The sequence below is a fragment of the Macrobrachium nipponense genome, chromosome 23 (assembly GCF_015104395.2).
Source record: "Macrobrachium nipponense isolate FS-2020 chromosome 23, ASM1510439v2, whole genome shotgun sequence".
NCBI classification, from domain to species: Eukaryota; Metazoa; Arthropoda; class Malacostraca; order Decapoda; family Palaemonidae; genus Macrobrachium; species Macrobrachium nipponense.
In genome coordinates this window covers 48,770,745-48,785,794 of record NC_061090.1, presented here as the reverse complement: position 1 = coordinate 48,785,794, position 15,050 = coordinate 48,770,745, and the positions used below count along the sequence as shown (strand labels likewise).

At 51.1% G+C, this 15,050-nt stretch overlaps 1 protein-coding gene across 1 annotated transcript; it reads right to left on the bottom strand.

Annotated features, from left to right (window-relative positions):
• Positions 1-2,080: 2,080 nt before the first annotated feature.
• On the bottom strand, positions 2,081-10,405 carry LOC135197809 (uncharacterized). The gene is made up of 2 exons (XM_064224940.1): positions 10,204-10,405; positions 2,081-2,532 (listed from the first exon to the last, which is right to left on the bottom strand). The coding sequence occupies exons 1-2, from the start codon at positions 10,403-10,405 to the stop codon at positions 2,081-2,083; spliced, it is 654 nt and encodes a 217-aa protein (XP_064081010.1).
• Positions 10,406-15,050: the final 4,645 nt, after the last annotated feature.

Below are 15,050 nucleotides of genomic sequence, written 5' to 3'. Positions count from 1 at the left end.
GGGCGTCAGATCGGTCCTATAATGCCTCCAGGTTGAGACTTCTGTCGGACTCCCAGAACACAGGGAATGGACATGTCGAAGGCTGAAGGAGGGTTACAGTTACGGGAATTAAACACCGGTTTGGCGTCCCTTCGGCAGATCCTGAAGACGCATCCCAGGCTGCCAAAGATCGTGCGCAAGCTCGAATCTTGAAGGAATGCTTCTCTTCCTCCGAGAAATCCTCACCTCACCGTGGGTGGGAATCTCGGAAGGCCTCTCCAATTGAGAGTGGTAAGGAAGACGTAAGACGTCGCACTAGCGGGCCATCGTCTTTCTCGCCCTCTTAGGAAAGGTCTTACGGAAGAGGACGCAGCCTCTCCAATTGAGAGTGGTAAGGAAGACGTAAGACGTCGCACTGGCGGCCATCGTCTTTCTCACCCTCTTAGGAAAGGTCTTACGGAAGAGGACGCTTCATCGGGAGATCGAGAGCATCCTCCGCCTCGATTTATGCTTCGGTCTTCCCCGGAAGACTTCGAAGACAGTATCCCACATAAGAGATTCAGGACGCTTTCTGAGCGTCCTGATTCGAGTCCGGAGAGAAGGAAGAAGGCGTCCCCTCGCCCATCTTCTTCTCAAAGGATCATTCCATCATATGGTTCTTCACCATCAAAAAAGACCCTCGTAGCGATTCGTCAGCAGTTGATGCGTTTTCGCCAAGAAAGAAGAAAGATCGCGTAGTCGTAAAAAAAGATCTATGCTACCCGTCAAGAAATCTAGACGTTCTCCTTCGGCTTCTCTTCGTTCTTCGTCCTCTTCTGATTCATCGCCTTCTAGACCTCATTGACTCAATCAGGAACGCGCAAGCAGTCCTGCTGATAGAGTCTTTAGAAGTATTGGCGAAAGAGAAAAAGACTTAGTGTCGCACAGGCGACCATCGTCGTCTTTTCCAAGAGTCCAAAGAACCCCCCTTCAGGAAGGATCGCTCGGAATAGAATTGGAAGGAATTGATCTTGGCTCTACAGGAAGAGAGTATTCGACGAGAAGAAACACCTTACTCATCAGGACGCTCGTAAGGACGCTTCTCGGGACGCTCGGTGTAGTAAACGTCGGCTGGATAGACTTGAAACTCACGATTTGTTCCGATACGTAATACAAACCCTCGGTCCTTTAACAATAGGAAGGTAACTAGCTGCAGCTGGGATGGTTGTAAGCTTCGAACAAGGGGAGAACGGTAGTTAACTGCTTGTCCGATCGTGTGCGCGGAAGAATCACTTTTTGCTTTCGGCCGTGGTGTGACAGGACGTGCTCTTTATCGCTCTGCCCGCTATTTCGTCGTGTGCTTTGAAAGTTTACAATTTCTTTTTACTGGTTTGTTAGTTGGTTGTGAATGAAATTGTAAGTACTCTTTTCATTTTTTCATTATTATTATTAATTGTGAAGTGATAATGGATCTGGAATGGAGCTTTCGCCGCGCCCCCCTGGTCGCCCGTAGAGTGTGTCCCGGGGCTGGAGGGGGCGTAAATGCGGCGGATTTCGCTCATTCCCCTGAATAGATCCTCATGAATTGTGTTCTTGGTGCCGGGGGCGAGAATGCTCAAGGGCCGATCCATGCAATGTCTGTGAAAATTGGTCCCGAGGCGCAGTGGGTGCTGTATGAGGGTAGGAAGAGGTGTAGACCAGCCAAGGAGTCGTCGGAAAGCTCTCCAGCGAGTCCTTTGGTGACGGATTACCTCGTCATCCTTCCTGCCCCCAGACTCAGCCCCCACGGTTCGCTTCCTCCACTGCGGGGGGGTTTCGGAGTCCTGCTCCTCACTCGATCCGTCGAGTGTGGAGGAGGGCGCCCGATACCCGGATGTTCAGCTGTATTCGGGGTCTTCCGTCCGCTCTGGGTGGGGTTCGTCCTCCCCCAAGCGCGAGGGTGCCCCTCTAACTGACCCGACTTTTCCTCCCTCAGGTGTGCCTTCTGTGAGTGACGACCTTGGGCAGGTGTGGGCGTCATTGGGACTGCAGGGCGCCCCCAGTATCCAGGGCTTTATTCAGCGATTGGCGGGGTCGGCAGTGGTTACTCATGGAGTGGTGACGACTACGACGACTACCTTGTCTACTCCAGGGTACGCCGCCCCTCCGCATGTGGTGTATACGCAGCACATTGCTTCGGTGACCCCGACAGCATCAATCCAAATGCCGATCGCTGCCATGCCAAGGAGGGGCGTGCCACCTCCACCTGGTTTCTTTGTGCTGCTGACCCCCGACTTTCGCTGCCCAAAGAGTTCTCCCCTGGACCTGCTGCCTGTTCCTGTGATGAAGCTGGCTGACTGTAAGACGCCTGGGACGCCTGATTATGGTGCCGTACCTGCCGTACCTGTCGCCGATGTTGTTGCTGGCCCAGCCGCTCGCGCCGCTCCTGTGAGGCTTGCTGTGCGTGACGCTCCTGCTGTTGCTGGTCCTGCTGTTGCTGTTCCTGTTGTTGCTGATCCTGCTGTTGACGTTCCTGCCGTTCCTGCCCCTGCCCACGTCGTGTCTCGTCATGGAAGTGCTGCCCCGGACTCAGGTCTTTCCGGACAGGTGCAATCGGGCCGTGTTGCTTCGGCAATTGCCCCGGCTCCAGCCTGGATGGAAGACCTGACGTCCGTCCTGAGAGAGCTGACGAAGAAGAGGAAGGTGTCGTCGTCGTCTTCATCGTCTTCTTCGTCGTCTGCTGCCGCCTCTCCCCCTTCGACTTCTAAGGCTTCCAAGCTGAAGAAGAAGAAGGCTGCCTCCTCCCCCCCTAAGAAGGCTCCTTCGGGACCTTCGAAGGGCTCGTCTCACTCCGGTGTGACGAGGGGTTCTTCTGCTGGTCCTCCTGTTCCTTCGGGAACGGGGCCCGTCTCCTCTTCTGAGAAGAAGAAGAAGACGGGGGCCAAGGGTGTGCTGGCTACCGCTGGTAAACCCTCGCCTGGTCTTGGTAGCTCTGCTGCTAAGCCAGGTACCGGCTCGGCTTCTCGTCCGCGAGAAGTTCTGAGTGTACGGTCTCCTTCGGGAGACCGTGCAGCCAAAGTTAAGACGCCCGAGTTCGCTCAGCGTCAAGACCGAGGCACGGAGCAGAAGACTGTCGAGAGCCGCTCAGGTGACTCTCACCAGGCCAGTGGCCGCTCTCGTAGCGACCAGCCGGTACCTCGGGTGGACGTGACGGTCTCTGACCGGCCACGGGTTGAGGCTGGGAAGAGGTCCCCTCGACCGATGGTACCAGCCTCGGCTGGTAGTACCAGCGGTTTGACGTGCCGCGAGGACGCTCACCGGTCTCACCGCGAAAGCGAGCTCTGCAGGTCACCTGACCGCCGCTCCCACAGGGACCGGGCGGATACGGCAAACCAGCAGCAGCTCGTCTGACGCACGGGAACCGGGGTCGACGTGCTCAGTCGAGCCGCTCGCCACAGGTGAGCGGCACGGAGCCAGGCCTGCAGATCGATCCCCACCGCGGGTTGGTGATCGGCTGCAGCCCCCCACGTACGCTGGTCCTGCCAGCAAGCAGGGGGGGAGCGTCAGGTCTGTCTCTCCACTACCTTCAACTTCCTCGGGGTACGCCGGGAAGAGCGAGGTAGCTAGGAGTGATCGTGAGAGGTGTGCCGCTCACGATCCCGTCACGATGCCACACGTGCCAGGTATGGTCTTAGGACCAGCCAGGTCGTAAGCGCAAGTGACTGGAGGCGACCGTCAGGGGTCTGTTGCTGCTCCTCCTTCTGAAGGAGGAGGGTCTCGAGAGCTGCTCTTGTTGGAGGGACTGGACGGTCCTACTCCTCAGGACGCTGTAACTCCCAAGATCCAGAGGAACTTTGCCCAGGTTATTGCGCTGATTCGTCAGCACAACGACCTGGGGGAAGGATTGCTGCTCCCACCATCCGAGCCCACGTCCTGGCTCGAGTCATTTTGGGGCCCGAAGAGGGAACCCAAATTGACGGTGGGGCTGCCGCAATCAGAGCTTGTAGACTCAGTCCTTGACCAGGTGGAGAATTTCGACTCAGGACGAGAGGATTCGCTGAAGTCAGGACGGTCTTCCAAGCTACTTCCTCCTCCTCTGCAGCGACAGCGGAAGTTCTACGTGCCTTCAGAGGATCCACTACCGCCTAAACAGGTTAACCCGGAGCTAGCTAGGCTAACTCCAGGTGTGTTCCTGCAGCAGCTCCTGTCGGAGAACTTGTGGTTCTCGCAGCAGGAGGCACTGGGCCTGGAAGCTACCGCTATGGCAGCATTCCAGGCAGTCTCTTGGTTGGATCTGTGGTCCCTCACAGTATCCAAGGTCGCGGCCGACTCTGGGGGCTCTGCCCTCAGAGACGACCCCGACTTCAGGAGACTGTGCCAGTCTGGAGTTAGGGCCATCTCCTACCTCGCCCATCAGACGGCAAACCTGTGGGCCAACTTGGTTCTCCGTCGTAGGGACGCTGTCCTTACACGAGTAGCCAAGGGGGCTGGGCGTGAGGCGGTAAATGGACTCCGTAATGGACCTATGAAGAGTTCCTCCGCTCTCTTTCCTGGAGAGATGGTGGACGTTGCGGTGGAAAGACGGCGCACTGATGACAGTGACCGTCTGGTTCACCAGACAGTCTCGAAGGTTTCTGGGCAACCTCGTGCGACTGCGGCTAAGCCTAAGAGTTTAGCTAGCGCTTCCTCGGCTGCTAAGATGGCTGCTCCATCGAGCCCCGAGGAAAGACTCTTCCTGCTTCAACTTCTGGTAGAGGTATGGCCGTAACCAGCCCTCCTCCCAGCCCTCCTTTCCCCGAGGAGGTGCTGGGAAGAAGTCGAAGCGAGGTGGGAAACGCTAGGGACGGCGTTCCCCCTCACCTGCTGCCGGAAGTGGAGGGATGCCTGGCGAGCCATTGGGCAACTTTGCAGCACTACGGTGCTGAGACCTGGATAGTAGACGTCCTTCGGGAGGGATATCTACTACCTTTTGAATCTCGGCCACCCCTCACCTCCAACCCGGTCCATCTTCAGACTTATGTACAAGGTTCTTCAAAGGACGACGCTCTTCGGCAGGAGATCAAGACCATGCTGACCAAACGAGCTGTAGAAGTCGTAGTAGATCGGTCACCGGGCTTTTACAGCCGCCTTTTCTTAGTGGAGAAGGCATCGGGGTGCTGGCGCCCGGTGATAGATCTCTCTCCCCTGAACCGATTTGTTCGCCAGACTCGGTTCACGATGGAGACGGCACGGTCCGTGCTCGACTCCATCAGGGAGAACGATTTCATGCTTTCGGTGGACTTGAAGGATGCGTATTTTCAAATACCCATCCATCAGTCCTCCAGAAAGTACCTCCGCTTCGTCTTCGACGGGACGGTGTACCAATTCAGGGCACTTTGCTTCGGTCTCTCAATCGCCCCACAGGTGTTCACGAGAGTGTTCACTCTGGTGTCTGCTTGGGCCATTCGCATGGGATACGTCTTCTGAGGTATCTCGAAGATTGGCTGGTCCTGGCGAGCTGCCGCTCGCAGTTGCTGCAGGACAGGGATCGACTTCTCAAGTTTTGTCGCAATCTGGGGATCGTGATAAACTACGAGAAGTCTGATCTCGAACCCAAGCAGAAGATAGAAGTACCTGGGTATGCTGATCGATACGGTAGCAGCTCAAGTCCGCCCCGCAGACTTGAGGATCAGCAGATTCAGGGAGGCAGCCGGCCGGTTCCTGTCTTGGCAGGAACAGGCAGCTCAGCAATGGCAAGTCGTGATCGGCCACCTGTCGTCACTCGAGAAGTTAGTTCCTCACGGACGTCTTCACCTGCGGTCTCCCCAGTGGAGACTAAGGGAGAGTTGGTCACAGGTAAAGGATCCACCTTACTTCCCCGTGTCCCTCACGGAGAAAGTGAGGCAGGACCTAGCCTGGTGGCTCGACGACAGGAACCTCTTAAGAGGAGTGCCTCTACGCACTCCCCCCCCCCCCCCCCCCCGGAGATGTTGCTGTTTTCAGACGCATCAACCGAGGGATGGGGCGCACACCTGGAGGAGTTGCTGGCTGCAGGTGTGTGGGACCATCACAACAAGCACCTTCACATCAGTGTCCTGGAACTCAAGGCGGCGTTCTACGCTCTCCAAGAATTCCAGGACCGCTTGGTGGGACACTCAGTGGTGTTGATGTGCGACAACACCACAGTAGTGGCATACCTAGTGTCTCTCCCGCTACACCAATTGACCGTGCAGGTGCACGAGTGGGCCACGGCTCACTCAATAGAGCTGTCAGCACGCTACATTTCAGGCAAGAGAATGTAGTAGCAGACAAGCTCAAGCCGTCGGGATCAGGTGATAGGAACCGAGTGGTCTCTACACCCAGAAGTGGCAAAAAGGCTCTTCAACCTATGGGGGCGTCCAGTCATAGACCTGTTCGCCACCCGGCACAACAAAAAACTTCAGGTTTTTTGTTCAGCCGTGCCGGACCCATGGGCAGCTGCAGAGGACGCTCTTCAACACCCCTGGGACAACCTCTTCGTCTACGCCTTTCCTCCCTTTTGTCTGATTCGGAAAGTGATCAGCCGAGCGCTGGTCACTCCCAATCTCAGGATGATCCTGGTGGCTCCCAAACGACCTCAAGCCGTTTGGTATCCGGACCTGCTGGCTCTTCTTGCGGAAGAACCGAGAGAGATGCCCCACTGGCACAACCTTCTAGCCCAGCCACACGTAGAACGGTACCACCGAGCAGTCCAGTCCTACAACTTCACGGCTGGCTGTTATCCACCATCTCTTGCAAACGAGAGGCTTTTCTCGCAGCGCAGCAACAGAGATGGTGGACAAGTCCGACAGTCCTCTGCAGCTGTGTACCAGAGGAAGTGGGCCGTCTTCTGTGGTTGGTGTCGTAGACGGGGTCTATCTCCTTTCAGAGCCACTCTTCAGCAGGTAGCGGATTTCCTCATTTTTCTTCGTCGAGAGAAGCTCCTCTCAGTACCCACAGTCAAAAGGATACAGAGCCGCCCTGGCTCTTGTCCTAAAAACTGAGGGGACTGGACATCTCGAATTCGTTCGAGATCTCCTTGCTTATGAGGAGCTTCGAAAGGTCTTTGCCCACCCAGGGAACTCAGGCCCCCTGAGTGGGATGTGACTCTCATCCTTAGGAGTTTGACTCGAAGACCATTCGAGCCACTCCGAGAGTCGTCAGACAGGGATCTGACCCTCAAGACCCTCTTCTTGCTGGCCCTGGCATCGGCGAAGAGAGTAGGGGAACTTCATGGTCTTTCCTTCAATGTTAAACATTCCAAGGGATGGGGATCTGTGACGCTCGATTTCGTCCCAAACTTCGTAGCTAAGACTCAGAATCCGTCGATCCCTGACGACAGGTTCGAGTCTTTCACGATCCCCTCCCTAATGGATTTCACCGACAACGATACGGATGAGATGCTGCTTTGTCCTGTGAGGGCGCTACGGCGCTATCTGAAGAGAACTCAACACCTCAGGCCTGAGTGTCGACGCCTCTTCGTTAGCACTGTACCAAGAAAGAAGTATCCAAGAACACGCTTTCTTTCTGGCTGCGTGAGGTGATCAGGAGAGCGTACGAGGCTGATGGTAGTGACGACATCCGTACGCTCCGACCGAGAGCCCACGAAGTCAGAGGTATTGGACCCTCTTTGGCGTTCCGTAAGAACTTCTCCGTGGCGCAGGTCCTGAAGGCAGGTGTCTGGGCCAACCAGACTACCTTCACGTCCTTTCTACCTTCGGGATATATTGCCCACAAGTCCTTGGATACTTTTCGTTGGGACCTGTGGTGGCTGCTCAACACGTTGTGTAAGCTTACCCACCCGCACCGAGCAGGCAGAACAGCATCGATTCCTGGTGTGACTGTAGGAATGAATGTGTGAATGAGAGTGTGACTGGCTTCTCTTCCCCATCTTTCTCTCTCCTCTACCTGTGGGCAGAGGGTCACGGTCGTCACCATGCTGGAACAGGGAGTTTGATGCAGGTAAGCTACTCGACCGAGCCCCAATCTATCCCTTTAGTTAGGGATAGAAGCAAATATCCTCCACTTCCCCTCCAACAAGGGGGAGGGAGTGGATGCCTACTCGAGACTAAACCCATAACATTATATTGGCTCTGGTAAAGGAGCAAGTTCTTGCTTGCTGGTACAACGAGATACGCTTGCCTCTCTTAGTACTTGGCTCAGAGGTCTGACCATTGATCCTGCGGTGCACACCCCGATCAATCGACAGAGGTTTGGATCCCTCCCTTGCTCTTACGACCAGGGAGGCACTCCAAGTGTTGGACGAACACCAGTCTGTTCACCAAAAAGACTCAGATTCCTCCCACCAATAAGTGAGTCTTCCTATTGTTAAAGGACCAAGGGTTTGTATTACGTATCGGAACAATTGACAATTTGTCGAAAATTGCATTTTTCTTAACTATACAAACCTGAGGTCCTTTACATATAGTCCCACCTCATACCACCCCTCACTCTGCAACTTTTTGCATGGGCCTAAAGCAAAAGTGATTCTTCACCGCGCGCACGATCGGACAAGCAGTTAACTACCGTTCTCCCCTTGTTCGAAGCTTACGACTGTCCCAGCTGCCGCTAGTTACCTTCCTATTGTTAAAGGACCTCAGGTTTGTATAGTTAGGAAAAAGGGATTTTGACGGAGGAAAAATCTATTTTTGGGTGAGGAGCCGTGTCGCCAGGTGAAATGTCTCGTTAGCCATTTCTGATATATAAAACTAATGCTAGATATACTAGAGAATAAACCAAAGGGACTGACTGAGGTTACTACCCTCAGGCGAGCACTTTTGAAATATAAAAATGTTGTGTATAAACCAGGGGCGAGTAATACAGCCACGTTTCCTTCAACCCCACAGAAAGATCCTCGTCAACAATCCCCAACATAAGAGGTGCCGTTATACAGGCCGCCTCCCCGCAACCAACACCCTCCTCCCGAGCGCCATCTACAACATCTAGAGTTAGCAACCCTCAGCTTGTACCACCACCGGGTGGGAGATCAAGATATTACTGAAGGGGGTTGGGTTGCACCGGGCGACACGGCTCCTCACCCAAAAATAGATTTTTCCTCCGTCAAAATCCCTTTTTTGGGCTCAAGCCGTGTCACCGGTGAAATTGTACCAGAGAAATGGGGCAAGCTGAAAATAAAGAAAATACTGTAACAAGGAAGGAGAACTAAACAAATTAAATATAAAAAAGAATTTTAATATATATAAACCCCAATATACAAAAAACTTGTATTGTTAACAAAAGACCTTTCTCAAAACTTTAACCAAATGAGAGAATTCAATAAACGAATTTATGACAGTTACAGGAGTTCACCTGTAAAGTCTAAAGGTAATACAAAATTATAACAATACAGCAGTACTTAGTACAAAAAGGATTCTCTTTAAAACAAGCTAATACAAAACTCCCCACCCGTGCCTGTTGAAAGGCGAGGGAGAGGAAAGCAGGGTTGAACAACTAGGTGAGGCAGGCAAGTGGGAAATAAAAAAGTAGGTGTCATAGAATGAGGAAGTTAAGAGTTTTCAGGAACTACAATACTTCCTGCAGCTACGGCAGGGAACTTAAGTGCATTAAGAGATTTAAGGTAGTGGCGTTTGAAAACTGTCGAAGATTTCCACCCAGTGTACTTTTTCAGATCTTCAAAATTCATATGCTGAAAATAGTTAATAGAGGTAGCAATTGCCCGGACATCATGAACCAGGGGAAATGAGTCAGGATCTGCCTGTTTAATAAAGTAAAGAATTTGTTGTTTGATACCTCTCATAGTAATTGTTCCTCCTTTTTCTCTCATGAATAAGGGACCTGAGGACTTAAATGACGTTCTATCTAAATAAGATTTGAGAGATTGAACTGGACAGAGAGAAGCGTCTTGAGGAAGAGGAACTATTGACCAAGGAGTCCATCTATCTTGTGGACTTTCATTTTTGGCTAAGAAGGTTTTGTCTGGTGAAAGTAAAACATTACCATTAGGTTGGAAATCTATATGGCCTGGATCTCTAGACAAGGCCGACAGTTCAGAAATTCTTGCTCCTGAGGCTAAACTTAATAAAAATAGAGTTTTCTTAAGTAGGGTTAAATACTGACAGGATTCATTATCAATACTGGAAGCCAGGCTCAAAACTTCATTTAGAGACCAGGAAACAGACTGAGGCCTATGTATAGGTCTCAGCCTTGCGCAAGCTCTAGGGATAGAGGAGAAATAGGAACTAGTTAAATCTATCCCAAACCCTACCAGGAAAATCTTTTTAAGGGCAGATTTCATAGTCGTAATAGTACCAGGAGCTAAGCCTTGATCAAACAATTCTTTAAAAAATGAAATTGCTAGATTGGTTGTCATAACCTGCACTTCCTTTTCTTTCACAAATTTAACCAACCTCTTAAGAGCAGAGTCATACTGTCTAAGAGTAGAATCTCTTTTATCAGATTCCAGGAAAGTAATATTTTCCGGATCAATACCAGAATCATGAAGAGCTGCCATCTTCATAAACTCCCATAAATTAGGGCTTGTAACTGTTTGAGGAAGCGTATACTTTCTTGGTTTGTACTATTTGTGACAGTATTGGGTTGGGGGATCCGTCTGGGACGGAGCTTCAATTCCAGTATTAGAGGGAACCAGTTGCTCTTCGGCCACCAGGGGGCTATCAAGGCTACTTTCCCTCGATATGCCCTGAGCTTGTGAAGGACTTCCATCAGGAGATTGACCGGTGGAAATAAGTAAATTTTCTTCCAAAGATTCCAATCCAGAGACAATGCGTCTGTGGCAAAGGCCAGAGGGTCCAGGTTGGGAGCCACATAGCATCGAAGATGATGATTTGACTCCGTGGCAAAAAGTGGCCACTTGAAGACCCGGGACCTGCTTGGACACCCATTGAAACGACTGTGCGTCTAGTGTCCATTCCGACTCCAATGGGGATGTCCTTGACAGAGCATCTGCCACTACGTTCCTGGCTCCTGCTAGATGTGTGGCTGATAGGTGCCAGCGAAGTTTCTGTGCTCGAGAGAAGATCGCAATCATCACATGATTTACGAACTTGGACTTGGAGCCCCTTCTGTTGATGCAGTGAACAATTACTGCACTGTCGAGGACTAACCTGATATGTATTCCTTTCTTTGGATTCATCCTTTTGAGAGTAAGGAAAACTGCCATAGCTTCTAATACATTTATATGGAATCTTTGGAAGGTCTTGGACCATTTTCCCTGAAACTTTTGAGTAGGGGAATGGCCTCCCCATCCGCTTTGGGATGCGTCTGTATGAACCACCTGATCCGGTTGAGGATACTGAAGTGGTACTGTCTTTGCTAAACTCTTGGCTGTAGACCAAGGTTTTAGACTCTTGCGTAAGAGCTGGGGAATTCTTGATAGCTTGTCTCTTAAGCCTATATTGACTCAACTTCTCCAAATTCTGTTGAAGTCTTTTAGTCTGGCTTTCAGTACCGGTTGGGTCACTGCTACAAACTGTAAGGAGCCTAGAATCCTTTCCTGGGCCCGTCTCGATGCTAGTTTGTTTCTTATAAACTGCCTTGTGGCTTTCGCAATCTCTTTGCACTTCTCCCAAGGAACTGAAAACCTGTGTGTCTGGAGGTCCCACTGTAGTCCCAACCATTGGAACTTGGAGCTGGGGACAAGTCTTGACTTTTGAAGATTTATCTGAAAACCTAAATGGTCTAGAAATCTCATGACTTTGTGGGTTGATTCCAGACATTGCTCTTTGTTGGAAGCCCAAATTATCCAATCGTCCAGGTATGCAGCCAATAGAATTCCCTGACTCCGAAGTTCTTGGACTACCACGTCCGCCAACTTGGTGAAAATCCTGGGAGCAATATTGAGGCCGAATGGCATGACTCATAAGGAGTAAGCTTCTCTTCCTAACCTGAACCCTAGGTAAGGGGACAAGTTCCTTGCTATGGGCACATGATAATAAGCATCGGTAAGATCTATAGAGGTGGTGACGGCTCCACGGGGAAGTAAGGTTCTCACTTGGGCCACGGTTAGCATGCGAAACATTTGTCGCATACTATACTGGAATTGATTGAGCCGTGAAACAGATCTAGAATCACCCTCCTCTTGTCTGTGCCCTTCTTGGGGACTGAAAATAGTCTGCCTTGAATTTGATGTTCCTGACTCTTTTTATTGCCCTTTTCTGGAGTAGTTCCTGAGTGAAAGCTACTAGATCTGGTGTCCGGTCTTGAAAAAACTTGTATGGGGGAGGTGGTCCCTTCTTCCACCTCCATCCCAGACCTTTTGATATGACACTGTGTGCCCAGGTGTTGAATGTCCACCTGTGCTTGAATAGAGCTAATCTCCCACCTACCTTGGCTGTCTCATTGGTTGGCAGCTGGTCTTGAACCTCTACTTCCTCTGTAGGGTCTGGCTCTTGCGAGCCTTCCCCCTCCTCCGCCGACCCGTCTGGAGGTACCACGTCCTCTAGTTCCTCTAGGGGGATACCTCTGAAAGGAAGTATGTGCCTCATAAGTCTGGTTGTAGGCCGGTGATGGAAGTAAGGGTTGATTAGACTGTGGTGCTGGTGTCTGTACCCACATGTATGATTGTTGTGGCGGAGGCATGGAAGTGGAAGGTTGGTTCACCGCTGGAGATCTTTGAAACCTTCTCTGTTGAAACCTCTTTGGCTTCTTGGCCTTCTGAGTGCCTGCCGGGGAAGGATCTGCTGGACGCTTGAACTTAAGAGCCCATCTGGTTGCAAGTGTTTGATTGGCTCTCACTGCCTCTTGAGTAACCTGAGCTACTAAATCCTCCGGAAAGAGGAAAGGTCCCCATATTGAAGATCTAATGAGCTTATTAGGCTCATGTCTGATCGTTGCTGGTCTTAGGACAAACTTCCGGCAGGCTCTTCGAGCCACAGCGAAATCAAACAAGTCGTGTTGAAAGGTGCCTAACAACGACTTGGTAAGGACCTGAAATTCCGTAGCAGTTGGTTAGGTGGAAGCAATCATCTCCGCAGAAGTGACTGAGTGAAGGGAATGACTCAGCCTACACCTTGCTTCAAACTCGGCCTTAATGAGATGCTCAGGTAGTTTAAGGAGTCTCTCATTAAATTGTGTTGAAGCACAATCTGTTTCCAACTTCCCTTTCTGGAACATTTCCGGAGTTTGATGCCAGTATGTAGGATCTTCGGGCACCAACAAAGACGTCAAGTCTGTCTCCTTCAATTGTGGAAGAGGCTTGTCTTCTTCCGCAGCTTTCAGGGTCAGCTCGGCGATCTTCGTGGTGCAAGGCAGCGGGTGATCCTTTGGGATAATGAAGGTGGTGTATTTCCCTTTAAATGGAGTGATCTTAGTGTTGACACACTCCATCTCCTTCATAGTCCTAAGCCAAGCTGACTGAGCCGCTTCTCTTGGAAAGATAAGAGTCTCAGCCGGAACCTTATCTTCCCTTACAAGAGCTTCCTTGGTCAACCTTGCATAGCCTAAGAAAGGAGATTGCAAATCTGTCGGGTGAAACTCAAAATCTTCTAACGGGCGTGTCCCGCACCCTTCGATAGTGAGCTTCCCATCACGCAAAACAGCTCCAAAAGCTAAACGCCACGGATTGCCTGCTTCAAAGGGAGGTAGATTGGCCGCATTAGGCAGGATCGACAAAAGCTGTGGGTTTCCACCTGTCTGAGCCATCATCAACTGATGTTGGCTCACTATCCCTGACAGCTCTGACATGACTGGTCCGTACGAGACATGTGCGATTCCAGTTTGCCTGAAAGAGCTGCCATATCCCTAGCTACTTGAGAGGAAACTTCTTGACTAACTTTCTGTATTAGAAGGGAAGTCAGAACCTCTAAGTTAACCGGCACTTCCCCTGATGTAGACGGGAAAGTCGGTGACGGAATTGGCGCCGGACTAAGGATAGCCGCAGCTATCGGGGTAGAAGCCGGTGAAGGAGCAGAAGAGGAAGTAGCAAGCTTCTCCTTAGTCCTACGTGAGGACTTGTCCTTGCTGCCGCTTCGGCTAAATCTACTCTTAGAGTTGGAGTCCGCGGCAGAAGGGCCGACGTGTCCGGACTTCACTTTCGCAGGCAGCTGTTTAGTCTTCACGGTCTTCACCTTAGGCCGAACAGACGCTGCCTTAATTATATCAACGTTCCCAAAACCCTCGAACCCTGGCGGAGTACGAGAGGGGACACGAGAAGCGACCTGGAGAAGGAGTAAGAGGCAAGGAAAAGGAGGGAAGTCAGAGGATGAGATTGAAGGAGAAGGACTAGCTACTGCCTCACCTACCTGCTCCGTCTGCATCGGCTCAGACGATAAGTGCAAGCCGCCGACTTCCACTACTACCTCTGCCTCGGGTCCCTCTAAAGGTTCCAAACTATGGTATTCTTCGTTTATATCTTGAAGATATGGCGCCGCAACTTCCTCCACCACAGCCGAAGTCTTCGAATTAGGGTAGATGACGGAGGCCGCATCCCGGGAAAGAATATAGGGCCTAGCTTTCCCTACATTTCTTCCAAAGCCACCTACCCAAACCTTCAAGGTGGCGAGTGCCGTATCTTTCACCTCTTTAGGGGCCTGGAAGAGAATCCTTGATCAGACGCAGGTAAAAATACTTCAGATGTATAGAAAACCATTCATCTAATAAAACAGAGAACAGTAAGCACAGATTATATGTCTACTTACCGAGTCATCAGTGATCTGTGCGTAGAGATCATAGCAGACCTGGCATCTCTCATAATGCCAGACCGTCTCTTCCAAAACTTGGACTGCACATGCCGAGTGAGTGCGACACTCTACATGTCCGCACGGCTGTTGGAGCATAGCGGAACAGCCCACTTCAGCACACAGTAACATCTGTAAGAGATATTAAAATATGAGTATCAACCAATCATCGTGTTAAACTATAACAGTAATTTTCCAGGGGTACCCCCCGGAAAATTTTGGATGATACAAATTTACATTTTTCTTGAGAATCCTCACTCTCCCTCAACTCAAAATCCGGCGTCGCCGGAATGAGATGCTAACAAAATTAGTCAGGAGGAAAGGAAACTCGGAAAAACACATACAATATCTCTTGAAACCCCAGTGTGCCTCGACTAAAATAGTAATCCGGCATCGCCGGACTACAGAATTTCTTAACAAAGAGGACATGGGTAAAAGATAAACACAATAAATGAACCACCG

What these genes read in the sequence shown, in the direction of transcription:
- LOC135197809 (XM_064224940.1), bottom strand. Translation starts at nt 10,405, where the DNA reads ATGGCAGCTCTTCATGATTCTGGTATTGATCCGGAAAATATTACTTTC. An exon ending in TGATCAAGGCTTAGCTCCTG is followed by an intron (nt 2,533 to 10,203) that starts GTACTATTACGA and finishes CTGTCCGGAAAG; the next exon opens with ACCTGAGTCCGGGGCAGCAC.